At 30.8% G+C, this 24,213-nt stretch overlaps 4 protein-coding genes across 4 annotated transcripts; all 4 read right to left on the reverse strand.

Annotated features, from left to right (window-relative positions):
• Positions 1–3,182: 3,182 nt before the first annotated feature.
• On the reverse strand, positions 3,183–3,853 carry LOC119612560 (C-type lectin 37Db-like). The gene is made up of 2 exons (XM_037968375.1): positions 3,572–3,853; positions 3,183–3,519 (listed from the first exon to the last, which is right to left on the reverse strand). The coding sequence occupies exons 1-2, from the start codon at positions 3,813–3,815 to the stop codon at positions 3,236–3,238; spliced, it is 528 nt and encodes a 175-aa protein (XP_037824303.1). The 5' UTR covers positions 3,816–3,853; the 3' UTR covers positions 3,183–3,235.
• A 1,981-nt stretch (positions 3,854–5,834) lies between these two features.
• Positions 5,835–7,506, reverse strand: LOC119612561 (C-type lectin 37Da-like). Its single transcript, XM_037968376.1, has 2 exons — positions 7,228–7,506; positions 5,835–6,162 (listed from the first exon to the last, which is right to left on the reverse strand). Exons 1-2 carry the CDS (start codon positions 7,466–7,468, stop codon positions 5,903–5,905), a joined length of 501 nt encoding a protein of 166 aa, XP_037824304.1. The 5' UTR covers positions 7,469–7,506; the 3' UTR covers positions 5,835–5,902.
• Positions 7,507–8,317: 811 nt separating this feature from the next.
• LOC119612558 (lectin subunit alpha-like) lies at positions 8,318–9,507 on the reverse strand. The gene is made up of 2 exons (XM_037968374.1): positions 9,193–9,507; positions 8,318–8,651 (listed from the first exon to the last, which is right to left on the reverse strand). The coding sequence occupies exons 1-2, from the start codon at positions 9,452–9,454 to the stop codon at positions 8,380–8,382; spliced, it is 534 nt and encodes a 177-aa protein (XP_037824302.1). The 5' UTR covers positions 9,455–9,507; the 3' UTR covers positions 8,318–8,379.
• A 1,850-nt stretch (positions 9,508–11,357) lies between these two features.
• LOC119612557 (perlucin-like) lies at positions 11,358–12,043 on the reverse strand. Its single transcript, XM_037968373.1, has 2 exons — positions 11,707–12,043; positions 11,358–11,644 (listed from the first exon to the last, which is right to left on the reverse strand). Exons 1-2 carry the CDS (start codon positions 12,005–12,007, stop codon positions 11,406–11,408), a joined length of 540 nt encoding a protein of 179 aa, XP_037824301.1. The 5' UTR covers positions 12,008–12,043; the 3' UTR covers positions 11,358–11,405.
• Between the last annotated feature and the right edge of the window lie 12,170 nt (positions 12,044–24,213).

Consider the following 24,213-nt stretch of genomic DNA (forward strand, 5'->3'; position numbering starts at 1 on the left):
CTTTTTGATTTTTCTATAAAATTGAACCTAGAAACATGATATTAAGCATATAGAGCCCGGAGTAAATTGGAAACTATAAAAGAGGACCTTTTTGGTACTTTTTTGTTCTTCGATTGGTACTTTTTGATTTTTCTATAAAATTGAACATAGAAACATGAAATTAAGCATGTAGAGCCCGGAGTAAATAAGAATCTATAAAAGGAGACTTTTTTGTACTTTTTCATTCTTCGACTGGTACTTTTTTCAGTTTTTTATAAAATTTAACCTAGAAACATAAAATTAAGCATGTAGAGCCTGGAGTAAATTAGAATCTATAAAAGGGGACTTTTTGGTACTTTATCGTACTTCGACTGGTACTTTTTGAGTTTTCCATAAAATTAAACCTAGAAACATGAAATTAAGCATGCAGAGGCCTTAGTTAATGAGAATCTATAAAAGTGAACTTTTTGGCACTTTTTCGTCCTTCGATTGGTATTTTTTGAGTTTTCTATAAAATTCAACCTAAAAACATGAAATTAAGCATATAGAGCACGGCGTAAATGAGAATCTATAAAAGTGGACTTTTAAGTACTTAAAATTGAGTACACATATACAATCATCATTTCTTCAAATTAGGGAATTACCAATATTTAAAAATTTGTAATCTTTGTAATACATATTCTTTTTTCCTTGCTAAATGAAGAGCCAACATATTTATCATTCTATAAAAACCCTCGCTAACAAAGTAGCGGGTAATAAGCTAGTCATAAACATAAAACTCCGGCCAGCTACCACCTTCAATTTTTGCTTTCAATCTTCTTAACTTTGAGATATTTCAACTTCCAAATGAGTTTATGCAATAACAAAACCACATTACATTGCAATAAATACCCTCATTCCAGCTACTTGCTCCAACACATATCATGCTTCTTTCGCTCCGGCAGCCACTTCCACTTTTGCAAACAACTTCTTTTCACAATTTTTACGAACACTTTTTACTATTATATTTAAAATTTTGCTTTAACTTTTATACATAATATTATTAAGCATTTATTTAATTAGCAATTTATGCAAAAATATTTGCAATTTGTTTACTATTAATAGCAATAATTATTTATTTTCCAGGAGTACATATGAAAAAACGTCACACCAATTGTAAATTACGCGCAAACTAAAAGAAAACTGTCAAATTTTGTTGTTTTGTCTTGTTATGATTATGTTGTTATTGTTGTTATTAAGGTTCTACAAAATTCTTTCATAATATTTGTATGAGAATGTGTGTATGTTTTATGCGATGTTTGTAAGCTTTACTAGGTGTTTGTTTTTTAAAGGGGGAGAGAAGTGGGAGAAGAGAATTGCATTCCTATACTCACTTACTCTTCCTTCACATAAAACATACACACATTCTCATACAAATATATTTAGAGAATTTAGTAAAGCCTAATAACAACAATAACAACATAATCATAACAAGACAAAACAACAAAATTTGACAGTTTTCTTTTAGTTTGCGCGTAATTTTACAAATGTTTTGTCGTCTTTTGTAGTACTCCTGGAAAATAATTAATTATTGCTATTATAAGTAAACAAATTGCTAATAATTTTGCATAAATTTCTTATTTAGTAAATGATTAATAATATTATGTATAAAAGTTAAAGGAAAATTAAAACTATAATAGTAACAAGTGTTTGTGAAAATTGTGAAAAAAAGTTGATGTCAAAAATGGAAGTGGCTGCCGGAGCTAAAGAAGCATAATATGTGGTGGAGCAAGAAGCTGGAATGAGGGTATGTATTGCAATGTAGTGCTGTTTTGTTGTTGCATAAAAATAATAGAAAAAAAACTTCTCAAAGTTAAGAAGATTGGTGGCAAAAATTGCAGGTGGTAGCTGGCCGGAGCTTTTTTGTTTTTGAAAAATAAGAAATATGAGATCAGGAAGGAGTGTCTTATGCTTCAAATTGATGGCTAGCGGCCGGCGTTTTCTTTATAAGTACATACTTAGCATAAATGGAAGAGTGAGGAAAGAGGTCAGTGCAATGTTTTTGTGGCAACTAGGAGGAGTACTGTTGTTTTTATTTTTTTAGAAAAATGTGTGTTCAGGTTTAGTTCAAGTCTGGTTCAGTTCTAGTTCAATTGTAGCTCAGTTCTAGTTCTAGTTTAGTTCTAGTTCAGTTCTAGTTCAGTTCTAGTTCAGATCTAGTACAGTTCTAGTTCAGTTCTAGTTCAGTTTTAGTTCAGTTCTAGTTCAGTTCTAGTTCAGTTCTAGTTCAGTTCTAGTTCAGTTCTAGTTCAGTTCTAGTTCAGTTCTAGTTCAGTTCTAGTTCAGTTCTAGTTCAGTTCTAGTTCAGTTCTAGTTCTAGTTCAGTTCTAGTTCAGTTCTAGTTCAGTTCTAGTTCAGTTCTAGTTCAGTTCTAGTTCAAGTTCAGTTCTAGTCCAGTTCTAGTTCTGTTCTGTTCTAGAAAAATGTGTGTTCAGGTTTAGTTCAAGTCTGGTTCAGTTCTAGTTCAATTGTAGCTCAGTTCTAGTTCTAGTTTAGTTCTAGTTTAGTTCTAGTTCAGTTCTAGTTCAGTTCTAGTTCAGATCTAGTACAGTTCTAGTTCAGTTCTAGTTCAGTTTTAGTTCAGTTCTAGTTCAGTTCTAGTTCAGTTCTAGTTCAGTTCTAGTTCAGTTCTAGTTCAGTTCTAGTTCAGTTCTAGTTCAGTTCTAGTTCAGTTCTAGTTCAGTTCTAGTTCAGTTCTAGTTCAGTTCTAGTTCAGTTCTAGTTCAGTTCTAGTTCAGTTCTAGTTCAGTTCTAGTTCAGTAGTTCAGTTCTAGTCCAGTTCTAGTTCTGTTCTGTTCTAGCTTGTTCTAGTTCAGTTCTAGTTCAGTTCTAGTTCAGTTCTAGTTCAGTTCTAGTTCAGTTCTAGTTCAGTTCTAGTTCAGTTCTAGTTCAGTTCTAGTTCAGTTCTAGTTCAGTTCTAGTTCAGTTCTAGTTCAGTTCTAGTTCAGTTCTAGTTCAGTTCTAGTTCAGTTCTAGTTCAGTTCTAGTTCAGTTCTAGTTCAGTTCTAGTCCAGTTTTAGTTCAGGTCTAGTTCAGTTCTAGTCCAGTTGTAGTTCGGTTGTAGTTCAGGTCTAGTTCAGTTCTAGTATAGTTCCAGTTTTTAAAAAATTTTGGATTGTAAAAAATTTACAAACATATTTTGTTAGTTGAAAATAAAAAAATTATTTTAAATGTTCTGGAAATAGTTTTTTATTCATAATTAAGTTTGTATATCAAATCAATAATAAAAACTTCTATTTATTTTACAACGTCCAGTTATACCACAGTTTGGTACAAGTGGTCTTGAACAAATATAGTATTTTACATCAGGGGTTGTGCCAGCGCATAACACTGTGTTCCACTTAAAGTCCACATCGGTGAAAACACAGTAATTTGCTAAAGGACTAGGTTGTCCGCTAAGCCAATTTGTATAGCTTAATTTATTACCATTCGACAACCAAGTATAGACAGTTTCGTCAGCCAAATTATTTCCAGACAACCAGAAACCATCGCTCAAGTGACCTAATATAATATGATTAATTTACTTAGCCGGAATATCTATATCATTACTTACCCTGAGAAAACAAATAATTCCTTAAATTTGTTTGCTCTGTCTCCGATTCAATAGATGCTAGAGTCATACCCACACGCGTACACGCATGATTGGCTTGGTACCAATTAAGTTTTTTGCCGGTTTTTATCAAAAATCTCTTGCTACCAATATCGGTAGTTAAATCATCGTCAGCCTTAACGGCAAGTACTAGACCCAATAGCATTATGCTGAAGGATAGTAAAAGAGGTTTAATAGTTGTAACCATTTTTATTGTAACGTGGAAGATTCAGTTATAACTTAGGGTTTTTGTTTAAACTAAAGTTTATTTATATGGAAAAATTATAGCAGAAAGTTAAGGACAGAAGTATAATTTACAATTTAAAGACATTGATTGATTTCCATATAAAGATAAGTATATAGTAGTTTAAAATGTATTAACAATTAATGAGTTTTCTGATAATGTTATTATAAAAAAGGTAAAAAATACATTATAATGTTTTATAAGAGAATATAGTCGTATTATAATATGTTATAATGCATTATAATCTTGTTACAACGCTTTATAACGTGTTATAATACATTATAATCTTATTATAATGGATTATAATACATTATAATCTCATTATAATACAATATTATTATATAAAGATAATGTAAAAACATTATTATCATATTATAATATGTTAAAACATATTATAATCATGTTATAATGTAACTTAATACATTATAACCGTATTATAATGGGTTATGAAACGTTATAATCATGTTATAATGTATTTTAATACATTGTAGTGGCATTATAATGTGTCATAATATATTATAATAGTATTATAATGGGTTGAAAATCTTTAAAATTGTATTAAAATACGTTATAATACATTATAATAACATTATAATGTGTTATAATTTATTTCAATCGTATTATAATGTATTATATTCCATTATTATCATATATTAATGCGTTATATTACATTATAACTGCATTATTATATGGTATAATAAATTATAATAGCATTATAATGCTACACTATATATTATAATCGTATTATAATGGGTTGTAATGTAATGTATTTTAATACATTGTAGTGGCATTATAATGTGCAATAATACATTATAATAGTATTAAAATGGGTTGAAAATCTCTAAAATTGCATTAAAATACGTTATAATACATTATAATAACATTATAATGTGTTATAATTTATTTCAATCGTGTTATAATTCCATTATTATCATTTATTAATGCGTTATATTACATTATAATTGCATTATAATATGGTATAATACATTATAATATAATTATAATGCTACAGTACACATTATAATCGTATTATAATGGGTTGTAAAGTATTATAATTAGTTTTAATATATTATAATCATACTATAATTGGTTATAATAAATTATAATTATATTATAATAGGTTTTAACAAATTGTAATCATGTTATAATATGTTTTAGTACCTTGTCATATCATTATAATGTGTTATAATACTGTATAAATATATTATAATGTAATTTAGCGCATTATAATGGGTTATAACACATTAAAAGCCTATTATAATGGGTTATAATAAACCTAAAATCCTCTGTAGGTCATAATTCCATTATTATCATTTATTAATGCGTTATATTACATTATAATTGCATTATAATATGGTATAATACATTATAATATAATTATAATGCTACAGTACACATTATAATCGTATTATAATGGGTTGTAAAGTATTATAATTAGTTTTAATATATTATAATCATACTATAATTGGTTATAATAAATTATAATTATATTATAATAGGTTTTAACAAATTGTAATCATGTTATAATATGTTTTAGTACCTTGTCATATCATTATAATGTGTTATAATACTGTATAAATATATTATAATGTAATTTAGCGCATTATAATGGGTTATAACACATTAAAAGCCTATTATAATGGGTTATAATAAACCTAAAATCCTCTGTAGGTCATTAAAAATGCTCCAATTGAGAAAATAATCTATGATTCTAAAACAATAATCATAATATCCGTTGTACATCATCAAAAAATGATTCAATAGAGAAAATAACGAAAATGAGTGATTACTCATATATTCCCCCAAGGATGAGATTTCATATAAAACCTAAGGATCCATCCGAAAATCGACCATAGATTCTTAAATAAGACTTCAATTTTCCATCCAAAATCAACTACATATTATATAATAGATCTGTATGTAGCAACAGATTTATATATACTATCCCTGTTAAATTAAATTTTATATAAAAACGTTTTTTTGTTTATTTTTCTAATATTCCCATACAAATTTTATTAATTTTCTTTAATATTTCAAGAAATATAAGTAAATCATTCGAATGCTAATTTGCATTCACCGGTTAGACAATCCGGTACAGTTGGACTAGAACAAATATAAAAATTTGTATTAGTACATGGTTCTGTTATCCATTTTAGTTCAGCATTAGTACGTATGCAACGATTTGCCAAAGTACCCGGTTGATTATCAGCCCATTTGGTGTAAGAGAAACGATTACCGCTGGAAAGCCATACATATTCGCCACGATTACCCAAATTATTGCCCGCTAACCAATAGTTGTTGAAAAGAAGGGCTAAAAAAGGGGGGAAATGAAAGTTGTTGGAAATGTTATTAGTTGAAGTTTGATTATAATGTTTCATAATATATTATAATAGAATTATATTATGTGTAGGTATATTATAATTAAATCATAAGGCTTTATAATACATCATAATCCTATTATGATGTATTTATATGCATTATAATCGATTTATAAGTAATTATAACAAATTACAATCAAATAGTTAGCATTAAAATATATTATAATGCTTTAAACCCCATTATAATCGAATTATAATGCATTATAATTAATTATATTAAAATTATAATGTATAGTAAAGCATTATAATAAGATTATAATTTAGTATATAGTATAGTATTATAATGTATTATAACACATTATAACATAAAACTAATATCTTTTGATCCATTATAATCTCATTATAATGTGTTTAAATACATTAAAGTGAAATTATAAAACTTTATAACCCTATAACATATCATTATAACTAATTATTATCGATTATAATGTATTATAATCCATTATAATCATATTATAATGTATTATAATCCATAATAATCGAATAACATATAATCTGTTACCATCGATTATAATCAAATTATAATGCGTTACATTTTATTATATTGCGATTATAATGAGCTACAATGTATTATAGGCATATTGTAATGATTTATAATGCATTAGAATTTAATTATAATTATTAAAAATATGTTATAATTTAATTATTATGTTTTTTTAAACATTATAATTGAATTATAATTTTTTAAAGCGCATTATAATTACATTATAATGTATTATTGTATATTATAATCATATTATAATGAATTTAAATTCATTATAAGAAAACTTTATAATCGAATTATAATATATTAAAACACATTATTACTGAATTATAACGTATTTATAGAAATGATCATCAAATTATAATGGATTATAATACTATTATAATGTGTTATAATAACATTATAATGTACTATAGTACCTCATACTCACATTATAATGCATTATAATACATTGGAATCGTATAATCATCATATTTTCATTATAACTCTTTTTCATTTCAAAGTTTTTACTTACAATTCGCAAATAGAAATTCACTCAAAGCCTTTGCTTCACTCTCCGATTCAATAGAAGCCAATTGCATACCAGCTAACGCACATAACTGATAAGCACGATACCAATTCACCTTCTCATAGGTAACAACACGATAATTTTTTTCCCCTATAGTTGTGGTTGTGGTCTCACCACTAGCCATAGCTAAAAGTTTAAGCAGAACTAAGCTTAAAGTTACTGCAAAGATATTAAAGTTTAAAGCCATTTTTTTAAGAAAGTCTAGCAAAGCTTAGCTGGTTTCAAAATTATAATAATAGTATTCCAATTTTACTATAGTTTATATAGAAAACTTCTGAACGTTTTCGGAAATGCAGAGAATGACTTTGATTGATTAGAGGTATGAGATTAAATGACATATTTTGACGTAATGTTTTTGATAATAATGGAAATTCCAGCTAATTCAGGTTATAATTGTGAGGGTGATCAATCACCTGATTTTCGCTTATTTGAAGTATGAGTACCTTGAGGTAATCCTGATGAATTGAGAGAGCGGGATCCAAATTACCATTATGTCCCATTAGTGCATTCTGACCTTATTCTGGATTATATTAAGTCGTTCTTAATGTTCACTAATTTAGGACTAAGTATCTAATGTTTCCATTTAGAAGCTTTCATCTGTTTAGATAACATTTTTCAGAGTATATTTTGTTTTAAAAAGTGACAAATTTGTAACAGTTCAAATTTTAAGACAGCGCCAATATTAGTCAAGTATTATATGGATATTTTTAGTCCAATACTTTCTCAGAATAATATTATATTTTCAAGTAGATTTCAATCTTTAACTTGGACCAAAATGTACCCAAATGAAGCGAACTGGATTTCTGTTCTCAGACTTTAAACTTTGAATTTCTAAAGAAAACTACGAGATATCTTATTAGAAGTCGAAGTATAGGGACTACATATATATAATGCAATTTAAATGTCCACCCAAAATCTGGTATTTATTTTAACACGTTTTCATAATATCTAATCCTTATATTCCCTATTAAACTATTATCTGTAGCCTTGATTCTTAGACATTCCAAAATTTCTAAAATCATAAATTAAATTAAAGTTTTATTTTATGCTTTAAATTTATATATTTATTTAAAATTTTCTTCCTTAATAAGAAAATAATTACACAATAATTGTGGGTTTAACATTACATGTTGCACTGGAACCACATGCCGGCACTAAAGGCCTTTCGCATATGAAGTACTGTAAACTGCTGCAAAATTCTCTACGCCAATTGAAATTAGCATCAGTACGTACACAACGTTGGCTAGTGCTGCCGCCGGGTGCAGAACCCCAACTAGTATAGCTGAAAGAATCGCCAGTACCGAACCAGACAAAGTCACGGCTTAAAGACAAATCATTGCCAGATATCCAGTATTGTTTAGATAAAGCAGCTGAAAAAAATTTTAATAGATGTTAACAAATTATAGTTCAGACTAAAAGTTTCTTAGGTCCATAATTTTGAGGAGTTTCTGTTGCAGACTAAATACAAAACTATTGACTATACATTATAGTCTGGACTGGAATGTAGTCTCGACTATAGACTGGACTATAACCTAGTCTATAATCTGGACTGCAGTCTAGACTATTACTAGACAATAGACTTGATTATAGTCCAGGCTATACTCCAGACTATAGCCCAGGCTATAGTCCAGTCTATAGCCCAGGCTATAGTCCAGTCTATAGGCCAGGCTATAGTCCAGTCTATAGGACAGGCTATAATCAAGACTATAGTCAAGTCTATAGTCCAGACTATAGTCCAGACTGTAGACTAAACTATAGTCTAGATTATAGACCATACTATAGTCTAGACTATAGTCTAGATTATAGACCATACTATAGTCTAGACTATAGTTCACCTTGTAGGCTAGACAAAACTCCATTTTATAGACTATAGACCCGACTATAGTCCAGAATAATAATTCTCATACTTACAATTCGAATTCAATAATGTTTTTAAATTTTGCTGCTCCGTCGACGATTCAATTGATGCCAATCTCATGTTCATTTTAGCACAACTTTGTAAGGCTTTGTGCCAATTAACTTTAACCGCTTTCTCAACAAAATATTGTTTTTCACCCACAGTCTGTAAAATGCCGATTTTACTAAGGTCCAATTGTGCCTGAGTAGACTTCAATAGCAACAGCATAAAAACCCCTAAAAGGCAACAGATCAACGATTTAAAGTTAAAAAACATTTTAAAAAAGAAACTCCTCAATATCTCTTCAAGAATTTCGTAAAGTTTTGAATATGAGTGAGTAGGTAAGAGGTCTTTTATAAACAAACTTAAACTGCCGCTAAGTCGTTAATCAAAATTATCTTATCAATAGAAAATTATATATAACTTTTAATGACAATAATTAACTCTATAGAGTAATAAAGTAATTATAATTACTTTTGGAATATTTTTTCGGTTTCTTAACCAAAAACTATAAATACTATTCTGAAATTGACACAAATCAAGATGATGAGTTATTTGCTATTGTGCCTATTTATTTTGTCCATAACTTGACAAGTGGCTCTAGAATATCAGTTAATAATAAATTGGGATTATTCCCATAGTCCAGACTATGGACTAATCTATAGTATTTTATAGTTCAAAGTATAAACCACACTATAGTCCAGACTATAAACTAATCTTTAGTCCAGACTATTATATAATCTACAGTTCAGGCAATAGGCTAATATATAGTCCAGACTATAGACTCTTCTATAGTCCAGACTTTAGACTAATATATAGTCCAGACAAAAGACTATTCTATAGTCCACACTATAGACTCTTTAGACCAGACTACAGACTCTTCTGTAGTTCAGACTACAGACACTTCTATAATCCAGAATATAGACTCTTCTATAGTCCATACTATAGACTCTTTTATAGTCCACACTATAGTTTCATATATAGTCTAGACTATAGACCCATCTATAGTCCAGACTATAGACTGCTCTATAGTCCAGACTACAGACTGCTCTCTAGTCCAGACTATAGACTGCTCTATAGTCCAGACTAGAGACTATAGACTGCTCTATAGTCCAGACTAGAGACTGCTCTATAGTCCAGACTATAGACTGCTCTATAGTCCAGACTATAGACTGTTCTATAGTCCAGACTATAGACTGTTCTATAGTCCAGACTATAAAATCATCTATAGTCCAGACTATAGAATCATCTATAGTCCAGACCATAGACTCATCTATAGTTCAGACTTTAGACCCATCTATAGTCCAGAGTATAGACCCATCTATAGTCCAGACTATAGAGTGGGTCTATAGTCTGGACTATATATGGGTCTATAATCTGGACTATAAGCTCTTCCATAGTCCAGACTATAGACTCTTTTATAGTCCAGGCTATTGACTCTTTTATAGTCCAGTCTATAGACACTTCAATAGTCCAGACTATAGCCACTTCTATAGTCCAGACTATAGACTCTTCTATAGTCCACACTATAGACTCTTCTATAGTCCAGACTATTGACATTTCTATAATCCAGACTATCGACTCTTCTATAGTCCACGCTATAAACTCTGCTATAGATCCTTCCATAGTCCCTACTATATACTCTTCTATAGTCTACACTATATACTCTTCTATAGTCTACACTATATACACTTCTATAATCTACACTATAGACGTTTCTGTATTCCAGACTATAGACTCTTTTATAGTCCAGACTATTGACTCTTTTATAATCCATCTTCTAAAGTTCAGACTATTGACTCTTTTTTAGTCCAGACTATAGACTCTTCTATAGTTCAGACTATAGACTTTTCTATACTCCAGACTATAGACTCTACTATAGTCCAGACGATAGACTCTTATAGTCCAGACTATAGACTCTTCTGTAGTCCAGACTATAGACTATTCAAGAGGTCAGACTATAATCTCTTCTATAGTCCAGACTGTGGATTCTATATTGTATAGTCAGTTCTTTAGTCGTCCATTCTATAGCCTATTCTACAGTCTATTTTAAAGTCTATTCTATAGTCTAGACTATAGACTTTTCTTTCTTTTCTCTTCTTTATACTACCGGTTTGTCTTCAGTTTCGCCTATATATTAGTATTTATATTTGATTGTATTAAATAATTTAACATAATATATAATTTGCTTTAATGATTTTATTAGACCTTTGAATATGGAATACAATTATTGACAAGTAGGACGATTTTGACATACAACTTGTTTTAGATTTTCGCAATCGTTATCATTCCACTTGCCATTACCTTGCAATTCTAGACAATGTTCTCTGCCATAAAGATTATTGGGTTCACCGGGACTCCAGTTAGTATATAAAGCTGGACGTCCTGTGGTAATCCATGACCAACGGCCATAATGGCCCAAATCACTAGCGCCTAACCAAAAAGAGGAATCAGCTCTTACAAGACCTAAACAACAAATGATTATATTTAGTATATAGTAAACAATTCTCTACTTTAATTAAACTTACCATTCTTATATAAACTGTCATATAATTTAGTACTCTCTTCGGAACTGGTCACTCTGGCTATAACTTGATTTTGTGAATTGCAAATTTCCACGGCCGTATACCAATTGACAGGTATGAATATAAATGTATACGTTTTGTCATTAATATTCAATTGAGCATAACGTGGTCTCGGTATTATATTGCCATCGGTATCATTGAATTGACTAACACCAAATTCGGACTCTTTCGAATCAGAGTCCTCGCCGAAAGCTTGCCACGTTAAAGACAATGCAAATAAACTTAATACAAAATATTTTAACATTTTGTTTTACTTAGTTGGGTTTGAGCTAAATCATTTCAAGCTTAGTTTATTTATAGTTGTGTTGAGGCCTCGTTAGACCCATTAAAGAGTAATTATAGTCACTAATGTTAATGTTTCCTGATAAGATAAACTAACGACTTTTTAAAATGCAAACTTTCATAATATCCTACAGACTAAGTAATTAAAAATCCAGACTACTAGTTAACTACAGTACAGCCTATGGCAGGCCAGACTATTATATACTCTATAGTTCAGGCAATAGTCTATGCTATAGTCCAGACTATAGTCTACTCTATAGTCCAAACCATAATCTACTCTATATTCCAGACTATAGTCCACTCTATAGTCCAGACTATAGTCTACTCTATAGTCCAGACTATAGTCTACTTTATAGTCCATACTATAGTCTACTCTATAGTCCAGACTATAGTCTACTCTATAGTCCAGACTATATTCTACTTTGTAGTCTGCTATAGTCTAGATTACTCCATAGTTCAGACGCTATAGTCCAAACTATAGCCTACTCTATAGTCCAGACTATTGACTACTCTATAGTCCAGACTATTGACTACTCCATAGTCCAGACTATAGTCTACTCTGTAGTCCAGACTATACTCTATAGTCTACTACAACTACAGTACAGCCTATGAAAGGCCAGACTATTGACCACTCTATAGTCCAGACTATAGTCTACTCTATAGTCCAGACTATAGTTTACTCTATAGTCCAGACTATAGTTTACTCTATAGTCTACTCTATAGTCCAGACTATAGTCTACTCTGTAGTCCAGACTATTGACTACACTATAGTCCAGAATATAATCTACTCTATAGTCCAGACTGTAGTCTACTCTATACTCCAGACAATAGTCTACTCTAAAGTCCAGACTATAGTCCACTCCATAGTCCAGACTATAGACTACTCCAGGGTCCAGACTATAGTCCACTCCATAGTCCAGACTATAGACTACTCCAGGGTCCAGACTATAGACTACTCCAGGGTCCAGACTATAGACTACTCCATAGTTCAGACTATAGTCTACTCTATAGTCCAGACTATAGTCTACTCTATAGTCCAGACTATAGTCTACTCTATAGTCCAGACTATAGTCTACTCTATAGTCCAGACTATAGTCTACTCTATAGTCCAGACTGTACTCTACTCTATAGTCCAGAAGATAATCTACTCTATAGTCCAGACTATAGTCTACTCTATAGTCTACTCTATAGTCCAGACTATAGTCTACTCTATAGTCCATACTATAGTCTACTCTATAGTCCAGACTATAGTCTACTCTATAGCCCAGACTATAGTCTACTCTATAGCCCAGACTATAGTCTAGTCTATAGCCCAGACTATAGTCCACTCTATAGTCCAGACTATAGCCTACTCTATAGTCCAGACTATAGTCTACTCTATATTCCAGACAATAGTCTGCACTATAGTCCAAACTATAGTCTACTCTATAGTCCAAACTATAGTCTACTCTATAGTCCAAACTATAGTCTATTCTATAGTCCAGATTATAGTCTACTCTATAGCCCAGACTATAGTCTACTCTATAGCCCAGACTATAGTCTACTCTATAGTCCAGACTATAGTCTATTCTATAGTCCAGGCTATAGTCTACTCTATAGTCCAGACTATAGTCTGCACTATAGTCCAAACTATAGTCTACTCTATGGTCCAAACTATAGTCTGCTCTATAGTCTACTCTATAGTCCAAATTATAGTCTACTCTATAGCCCAGACTATAGTCTACTCTATAGCCCAGACTATAGTCTACTCTATAGTCTATTCTATAGTCCAGGCTATAGTCTACTCTATAGTCCAGACTATAGTCTGCACTATAGTCCAAACTATAGTCTTCTCTATAGTCTACTCTATAGTCCAAACTATAGTCTACTCTATAGTGCAGATTATAGTCTACTCTATAGTCCAGACTATAGTCTACTCCATAGTCCAGACTATAGTCTACTCCATAGTCCAGACTATAGTCTACTCTATAGTCCAGACTATAGTATACATTATAGACTAGACTATAGTCTACTCTATAGTCCATACTATAGTCTACTCTATAGTTCATACTATGTTATAGTCCATACTATAGTCCAGGTTATAGTCTTTTGTATAGTCGAATTCTCTTCAATCCCACTGTTATCATTTCAGTAAAACCAGGGGGATTTTTTAATAACTTTCTTTCACTGCTTAACGATTGACAGCAATCTCTAATATTAGCACAAAACTTTCATTAGTTCGGAGTTTTTTTTTTTTTTTGTCTGAAGTAATTAGTTGATGATACGGACAACAACAACTATTACAACTACGATAACAATATCTTTTGTTTGTAGTATTTTTAAAGTAAATTGAGCGCAAATGTCATTTAATGACATTTTCAAAAACTACATAAAGGGGGGAGTATAAAAATAATTACTTTGATGAACTTGTTTGCATTTTATAAACTTAATTACAATTATTGTGGGGTATTAAAAGCAAAGTGACAGGATATTTGCAAGGAATTGGATAATGATGATGACCTTGTTAAATATTGCATTGTTTCTTTATAGTTTTTCTTTTATGGGGCAAAAAGTATTTCACAGTTTCTTGTTATTGTATTGTTATGTTTATCCTTCATGATTTGACCTTTAAACAAATAAATTCAATTTAAATATTTATTGTTCGTATAAATATTAAAGTTTTAATACAAAATTTTTGACAGTTGCATTTATGTTTCCATAAAAATAAACTCCATAAACTCCATCATCTCAACGGATGATTTTTACTTTATACTTTTCAAAAATAGCAATTTTCACTCAAACAACTTGTTAAAAGTTACAGTTAAGTCCATTCAATCTACCCTTCACACTTGCATTCTAACTAAATTGCTGGCCACAACAAAATGTCTTAATCTCTGTTCCCAAAAAAAAAAAAAAGAATGTTAAACATTTTACTTTTCTTCTAAGTCCTTTTATGTTTGAATTGTATTGCTATGTTAAGTATATGATAAACAAATCCTTGACCTAACATAATTCAGATTTTCTTATTATATATTTTTGTTACTTTCTCAACTAAGAAATCTCCCCCAATTGTCAAAAATAACACAAAAAGTGCAAAAAATTATGGGTATTGGAAGAAAAACTGAAATAAAAATAAAAAAAAATTCCTTCTAAAGGATAATTTAACATTTTTATAAGTAAGGGGGTAATATCTATGGACTATAGACTGTACCATTGAACTTTCCAGTCTGTAGACTAAACCTTAGTCCAGACTTTAAACTAAACTAAAGTCCAGACTATAAACTAAACTATAGTCCAGATTAAAAACTTAACTATAGTCCAGACTCTAGACTAAACTATATTTCAGACAATACATTAAATAATAGTCCTGACTATATACTAAACTATAGTCCAGACTATTATCTAAACTATAGTCCAGACCATAAACTAAACTATAGCCCACACTATAGACTAAACTATAGACTAGACTTTAGACGAATCAATAATCTTGACTATAGACTAAACTAACTATAGTCCAGACTATAGACTTAATTATAGTCCTGACTATATACTAAACTATAGTCCAGACTATAACTAAACTATAGTCCAGACTATAAACCAAACTATAGTCCAGACCATAGACTAAACTATAGTTCGGATTATTATTAAAACTATAGTTCTGACTATATACTAAACTATAGTCCAGACTACAAATTAAACTATAGTCCACACTATAGACTAAACTATAGTCCAGACTATAGACTAAACTATAGTTCGGACTATTAATTAAACTATAGTTCTGACTATATACTAAACTATAGTCCAGACTACAAATTAAACTATAGTCCACACTATAGAATAAACTATAGTCCAGACTATAGACTAAACTATAGTACAGACTAAACTATACTCCAGACTATAGACTAAACTATAGTCCAGACTATTAACTAAACTATAGACTAGACTTTAGACGAATCAATAATCTTGACTATAGACTGAACTAACTATAGTCCAGACTATAGACTAAACTAACTATATTCCAGACTATAGACTAAACTATGGTCCATACCATAAACTAAACTATAGTCCAGACTATAGACTAAACTAACTATAGTCCAGACTATAAACTAAACTATAGTCCAACCTATAGACTAAACTATAGTCCAGACTATAGATTAAATTATAGTCCAGACGATAACTACACTATAGTCCAAACTATTGACTAAACTATAGTCCAAAATATAGACTAAACTATAGTCCAGATTATAGATTAAACTATAGTTCTGACTATATACTAAACTATAGTCCAGACTATAGGTTAAACTATAGTCCTGATTATAAATTAAACTATAGTCCAGACTATAAACTAAACTATAGTCCAGGCTATAGACTAAACTATGGTCTAGACTATAGACTAAACTATAGTTCAGATTATAGATTAAACTATAATTCTGACTATATACTATAGTCCAGACTATAGACTAAACTATAGTCCTGACTATAGATTAATATATAGTCCTGATTATATACTAGTCTAGACCAAACTATAGTCCAGATTATAGATTAAACTATAGTTCTGACTATATACTAAACTATAGTCCAGACTGTAGACTAAACTATAGTCCAGACTATAGATTAAACTATAGTCCTGACTATAGACCAAACAATAGTACAGACTATAAACTAAACTATAGTCCGGACTGTAGATTAACTATATTTCAGACTGTTGACTAAACTGTGGTCCACACTATAACTAGACTAAACTATGATCCAGACTATAGACTAAACAATAGTCCAGACTTTAGACGAATCAAAAAGGACCATCTGGACCATCAACTAAGGTAAGATCCATTTAATAGACTATTTCATTCTTGGACTTAGTAACTCGAAAAGTACCCACCCTACTATATTATTAAAATATCCCTTTTCTTTATAATTCTACCCCGATTTTATGATTTTTCGTTTCCCCCAAAATGTTTGGCAATTGCTTATGTATTTCAGCTTAAGTATAAAACTATTGGAAGATATCAAAATTTACGATCACTACGTGAAATTGTATTATTGTCATATTTGGGAACAAATATTGAATGCATTTTAAAGGGTGTAGCAAAGGTAGGAGTTTTTAAAGTAACTACATATTATTCTTAAAATAAGCTCTTTAAGAAACAAATTTTTCCAAGGATCCTTAATATCGATTTTCAACTCCAGTAAGTCTGAATATGGATTCTATAAATTAAACTATAATAAAGCTGATAGTTTTGTGATCTTTAAACTAAATGCTGGGTTTTTTCTTAAGGATGTGATCAAATGTAATGGAAAATTTATTGATATGTTCAGAAGGAATCTGAAAACATCGTTCCATAGAAATTGAGTAATTACTGCTCCCTTTATCTAACACCCTGTCTTTAACAATTGGATTCTTAAACGCACTATCTAACAAATACTTTCAAACTTACTACAAGAATTTTATTTTTTCAAAGCAGAAAAAACTCTGTTGCATATAAATGTGTTACTACTATTCATTTAAGTTTTTTTTTTTATTTTGCTTCTACAGCATGCTACCAATTTTCTTTTTTCTTCCACAATTCTTTTTGCATTTCGTTTAAATGTGTGGAATTCTAAAGATGACATTGAAACGACCTTGTTGTATTATGAAACATAAGCTAATTTAGTCCCCAACAATACTATTATAACAAAAACTGTAACAACTACTACTGGTGGTGTTTGCAACAACAACAACAATAAAGTCTGCAACTCCTATAAAGTGGTACATACCATTTTCTAGTATCAGGATTCAATAACAATTGTTTTAAAATGTTATGCAGATATATGAAGGAGTAAGATAATTGAAAGGAATGGATAAATAGACATAGACAAGATTATAGACTAGACTACAGACTAGACTACAGACTAGACTATAGACTAGACTATAGACTAGACCATAGACTAGACTATAGACTAGACTATAGATTAGATTATAGATTAGAGTATAGACTAGACTATAGACTAGACTATAGACTAGACTATAGACTAGACTATAGACTAGACTATAGACTAGACTATAGACTAGACTATAGACTAGACTATAGACTAGACTATAGACTAGACTAGACTAGACTAGACTAGACTATAGACTAGACTATAGACTAGACTATAGACTAGACTATAGACTAGACTATAGACTAGACTATAGACTAGACTATAGACTAGACTATAGACTAGACTATAGACTAGACTATAGACTAGACTATAGACTAGACTATAGACTAGACTATAGACTAGACTATAGACTAGACTATAGACTAGACTATAGACTAGACTATAGACTAGACTATAGACTAGACTATAGACTAGACTATAGACTAGACTATAGACTAGACTATAGACTAGACTATAGACTAGACTATAGACTAGACTATAGACTAGACTATAGACTAGACTAATAGACTAGACTATAGACTAGACTATAGACTAGACTATAGACTAGACTATAGACTAGACTATAGACTAGACTATAGACTAGACTATAGACTAGACTATAGACTAGACTATAGACTAGACTATAGACTAGACTATAGACTAGACTATAGACTAGACTATAGACTAGACTATAGACTAGACTATAGACTAGACTATAGACTAGACTATAGACTAGACTATAGACTAGACTATAGACTAGACTATAGACTAGACTATAGACTAGACTATAGACTAGACTATAGACTAGACTATAGACTAGACTATAGACTAGACTATAGACTAGACTATAGACTAGACTATAGACTAGACTATAGACTAGACTATAGACTAGACTATAGACTAGACTATAGACTAGACTATAGACTAGACTATAGACTAGACTATAGACTAGACTATAGACTAACTATGACTAGACTATAGACTAGACTATAGACTAGACTATAGACTAGACTATAGACTAGACTATAGACTAGACTATAGACTAGACTATAGACTAGACTATAGACTAGACTATAGACTAGACTATAGACTAGACTATAGACTAGACTATAGACTAGACTATAGACTAGACTATAGACTAGACTATAGAATAGACTATAGACTAGACTATAGACTAGACTATAGACTAGACTATAGACTAGACTATAGACTAGACTATAGACTAGACTATAGACTAGACTATAGACTAGACTCTAGACTATAGACTAGACTATAGACTAGACTATAGACTAGACTATAGACTAGACTATAGACTAGACTATAGACTAGACTATAGACTAGACTATAGACTAGACTATAGACTAGACTATAGACTAGACTATAGACTAGACTATAGACTAGACTATAGACTAGACTATAGACTAGACTATAGACTAGACTATAGACTAGACTATAGACTAGACTATAGACTAGACTATAGACTAGACTATAGACTAGACTATAGACTAGACTATAGACTAGACTATAGACTAGACATAGACTAGACTATAGACTACTATAGACTAGACTATAGACTAGACTATAGACTAGACTATAGACTAGACTATAGACTAGACTATAGACTAGACTATAGACTAGACTATAGACTAGACTATAGACTAGACTACTAGACTAGACTATAGACTGACTATAGACTAGACTATAGACTAGACTATAGACTAGACTATAGACTGACTATAGACTAGACTATAGACTAGACTATAGACTAGACTATAGACTAGACTATAGACTAGGACTATAGACTAGACTATAGACTAGACTATGGACTAGACTATAGACTAGACTATAGACTAGACTATAGACTAGACTATAGACTAGACTATAGACTAGACTAGGACTAGACTATAGAACTAGACTATAGATAGACTATAGACTAGACTATAGACTAGACTATAGACTAGGACTATAGACTAGACTATAGACTAGACTATAGACTAGACTATAGACTAGGACTATAGACTAGACTATAGACTAGACTATAGACTAGACTATAGACTAGACTATAGACTAGACTATAGACTAGACTATAGACTAGACTATAGACTAGACTATAGACTAGACTATAGACTAGACTATAGACTAGACTATAGACTAGACTATAGACTAGACTATAGACTAGACTATAGACTAGACTATAGACTAGACTATAGACTAGACTATAGACTAGACTATAGACTAGACTATAGACTAGACTATAGACTAGACTATAGACTAGACTATAGACTAGACTATAGACTAGACTATAGACTAGACTATAGACTAGACTATAGACTAGACTATAGACTAGACTATAGACTAGACTATAGACTAGACTATAGACTAGACTATAGACTAGACTATAGACTAGACTATAGACTAGACTATAGACTAGACTATAGACTAGACTATAGACTAGACTATAGACTAGACTATAGACTAGACTATAGACTAGACTATAGACTAGACTATAGACTAGACTATAGACTAGACTATAGACTAGACTATAGACTAGACTATAGACTAGACTATAGACTAGACTATAGACTAGACTATAGACTAGACTATAGACTAGACTATACTAGAGACTAGACTATAGACTAGACTATAGACTAGACTATAGACTAGACTATAGACTAGACTATAGACTAGACTATAGACTAGACTATAGACTAGACTATAGACTAGACTATAGACTAGACTATAGACTAGACTATAGACTAGACTATAGACTAGACTATAGACTAGACTATAGACTAGACTATAGACTAGACTATAGACTAGACTATAGACTAGACTATAGACTAGACTATAGACTAGACTAGACTAGACTATAGACTAGACTAGACTAGACTATAGACTAGACTATAGACTAGACTATAGACTAGACTATAGACTAGACTATAGACTAGACTATAGACTAGACTATAGACTAGACTATAGACTAGACTATAGACTAGACTATAGACTAGACTATAGACTAGACTATAGACTAGACTATAGACTAGACTATAGTCCAGATTGTAGCCTAAAGGCTAAATTATATTCTGGATTATAGACTAAACTACAGTTTTGACTATAGACTAAACTATAGTCTGGATTATAGACTAAACTATAGTCTGGACCATAGACCAAACTATAGACTGGACTATAGACTAAACTATAGTCGGAACTATACACTAAACTATACTCTGGACTACTACGACTTTAGATTAAGCTATAGTTTGGACTCTGAACTATTGACTTAATTTGTTGTCTAGTTTTAGACATAATATACATTATACTCTTTTACAGCTCACATCTTCATATCTCACCCATCCCTTTTCTGAAATTTCCTTTACAATTCCTGTTCTTTTTTCCTCATTTCTTATACAAGTACGCATCATTCAATGGAAACATTAACACTCATACAATCTTCATAGAGAATAACATTGAGTTTGTATTTAAACTTCTAGCAGCATTAGTTATTGCATGTTCCAATTTTGCATTCGAAATGCATCGAAATGAAACTCAACAATTCAACACATTATGAAACATGATGTTAAGCAACTCGCTGGGGCACGTAGGTAAAGGTGGCAAGCCGAATTTGAAGGGAGTGAAAAGTGGCGTTTAATAGAGAAAACTGAAATAATCGGTGTCACTTATGTATGAACGAAAATTGTCAGCAGGTTATAACCAATTAAGATAATTTTAATTAGCAATCTTTTTAGAACTAGGACTAACATTAATTAGCTCTTAAACTTATTTTCAAATTGTTTCCCTAAACCCAGAAAAAGTAAATTAAATCATTTTTCGTTTTTATGCGTTATTATGCAGCCCTTTTATTCGGTTGTTCTTCCTGTTATACTCAAAGTCATGACCACATTTTCTTGTTACTAGATATTGTTGGTTTTGTAGTAAATAGTCGTAGTATAGTAAGTAACCCCTAGTTTTTTTGCACTAAAGTAACAATTTCTAATCAATGCTGTTAAATTGGAAAAAAAAACTATAAATTGTTAATCATACGCCACGTTGTGCGTCAATGATTGTTTTAAAAAGGGAATCTAACAATTGTTTGTATGCATTCCATTACAAGGGACTCACTTATATTTTCTAACACTTTATGACTCAGCAGGTGGTGGTGCTAAGAGAAAGGTGGTTTTAGTGGCTTTGTTAAGTTAGTAAAACTTGTAATGGTTTGAAGTTTGGTGGCTTTAGAAAGTTTATAAAAAACTAAAACAATAAATGGTAACAAGTGGATTTAAAGGGGTATTAGAAGAGAGAATATATTGCTGAAATCAAGGTAAAAAAGTTTCTTAAATGGAGGTATAAAATTGTAGTAAATATGTTAATATTTAGTAATTTACCAGTATTAATAGCAAATTAGTTTTAATTTCAAGAAGGAACAGTAAGCACCACGATTAGATTATACAACAGACCAGACTACAGACTAGACTATAGAATAGACTATAGGCTAGACTATGTAATAGACTATTGACTAGACTATATACTAGACTATGTAATAGACTATTGACTAGACTATGTAATAGACCATTGACTAGACTATAGACTAGACTATAGACTAGACTATAGACTAGACTATAGACTAGACTATAGACTAGACTATAGACTAGACTATAGACTAGACTATAGACTAGACTATAGACTAGACTATAGACCAGACTATAGACTAGACTATAGACTAGATTATAGACCAGACTATAGACTAGACTATAGACTAGACTATAGACCAGACTATAGAATAGACTATAGACCAGACTATAGAATAGACTATAGACTAGACTATAAACTAGACTATAGACTAGACTATAGACTAGACTATAGACTAGACTATAGACTAGACTATAGACTAGACTATAGACTAGACTATAGACTAGACTATAGACTAGACTATAGACTAGACTATAGACTAGACTATAGACTAGACTATAGACTAGACTATAGACTAGACTATAGACTAGAGTATAGACTAGACTATAGACTAGAGTATAGACTAGACTATAGACTAGACTATAGACTAGAGTATAGACTAGACTATAGACTAGACTATAGACTAGACTATAGACTAGACTATAGACTAGACTATAGACTAGACTATAGACTAGACTATAGACTAGACTATAGACTAGACTATAGACTAGACTATAGACTAGACTATAGACTAGACTATTAACTATATACTAGACTATTGACTATAGACTAGACTACAGACTATAGACTAGACTATAGACTAGACTATAGACTAGACTATAGACTAGACTATAGACTAGACTATAGACTAGAGTATAGACTAGACTATAGACTAGAGTATAGACTAGACTATAGACTAGACTATAGACTAGACTATAGACTAGACTATAGACTAGACTATAGACTAGACTGTAGACTAGACTATAGACTAGACTATAGACTAGACTATAGACTAGACTATAGACTAGACTATAGACTAGACTATAGACTAGACTATAGACTAGACTATAGATTAGACTATAGACTAGACTATAGACTAGACTATAGACTAGACTATAGACTAGACTATAGACTAGGCTATAGACTAGACTATAGACTAGACTATAGACTAGACTATAGACTAGACTATAGACTAGACTATAGACTAGACTATAGACTAGACTATAGACTAGACTATAGACTAGACTATAGACTAGACTATAGACTAGACTATAGACTAGACTATAGACTAGACTATAGACTAGACTATAGACTAGACTATAGACTAGACTATAGACTAGACTATAGACTAGACTATAGACTAGACTATAGACTAGACTATAGACTAGACTATAGACTAGACTATAGACTAGACTATAGACTAGACTATAGACTAGACTATAGACTAGACTATAGACTAGACTATAGACTAGACTATAGACTAGACTATAGACTAGACTATAGACTAGACTATAGACTAGACTATAGACTAGACTATAGACTAGACTATAGACTAGACTATAGACTAGACTATAGACTAGACTATAGACTAGACTATAGACTAGACTATAGACTAGACTATAGACTAGACTATAGACTAGACTATAGACTAGACTATAGACTAGACTATAGACTAGACTATAGACTAGACTATAGACTAGACTAGACTATAGACTAAACTTTAGACTAAACTATAGACTAGAGTCCAGACTAAAGTACATTTTAGTCTCATAGACTAAAATATAGTCTAGACTATAGAATTGTTTATAATTTGCGACTTTTTAAAAATATATCTTAATGACCTTT

This window comes from Lucilia sericata, unplaced genomic scaffold (assembly GCF_015586225.1).
Source record: "Lucilia sericata isolate MDLA Ls3-8-SP2 unplaced genomic scaffold, ASM1558622v1 Contig001734F_arrow, whole genome shotgun sequence".
NCBI classification, from domain to species: domain Eukaryota; kingdom Metazoa; phylum Arthropoda; class Insecta; order Diptera; family Calliphoridae; genus Lucilia; species Lucilia sericata.

Coding starts and splice junctions, on each gene's coding strand:
- LOC119612560 (XM_037968375.1), bottom strand. CDS start 3,815: ATGGTTACAACTATTAAACCTCTTTTACTATCCTTCAGCATAATGCTA. Junction 3,520..3,571: donor GAATTATTTGTTTTCTCAGG/GTAAGTAATGAT, acceptor ATATTATATTAG/GTCACTTGAGCGATGGTTTC.
- LOC119612561 (XM_037968376.1), bottom strand. CDS start 7,468: ATGGCTTTAAACTTTAATATCTTTGCAGTAACTTTAAGCTTAGTTCTG. Junction 6,163..7,227: donor TGAATTTCTATTTGCGAATT/GTAAGTAAAAAC, acceptor CCCCTTTTTTAG/CCCTTCTTTTCAACAACTAT.
- LOC119612558 (XM_037968374.1), bottom strand. CDS start 9,454: ATGTTTTTTAACTTTAAATCGTTGATCTGTTGCCTTTTAGGGGTTTTT. Junction 8,652..9,192: donor AACATTATTGAATTCGAATT/GTAAGTATGAGA, acceptor AATTTTTTTCAG/CTGCTTTATCTAAACAATAC.
- LOC119612557 (XM_037968373.1), bottom strand. CDS start 12,007: ATGTTAAAATATTTTGTATTAAGTTTATTTGCATTGTCTTTAACGTGG. Junction 11,645..11,706: donor TGACAGTTTATATAAGAATG/GTAAGTTTAATT, acceptor TTTGTTGTTTAG/GTCTTGTAAGAGCTGATTCC.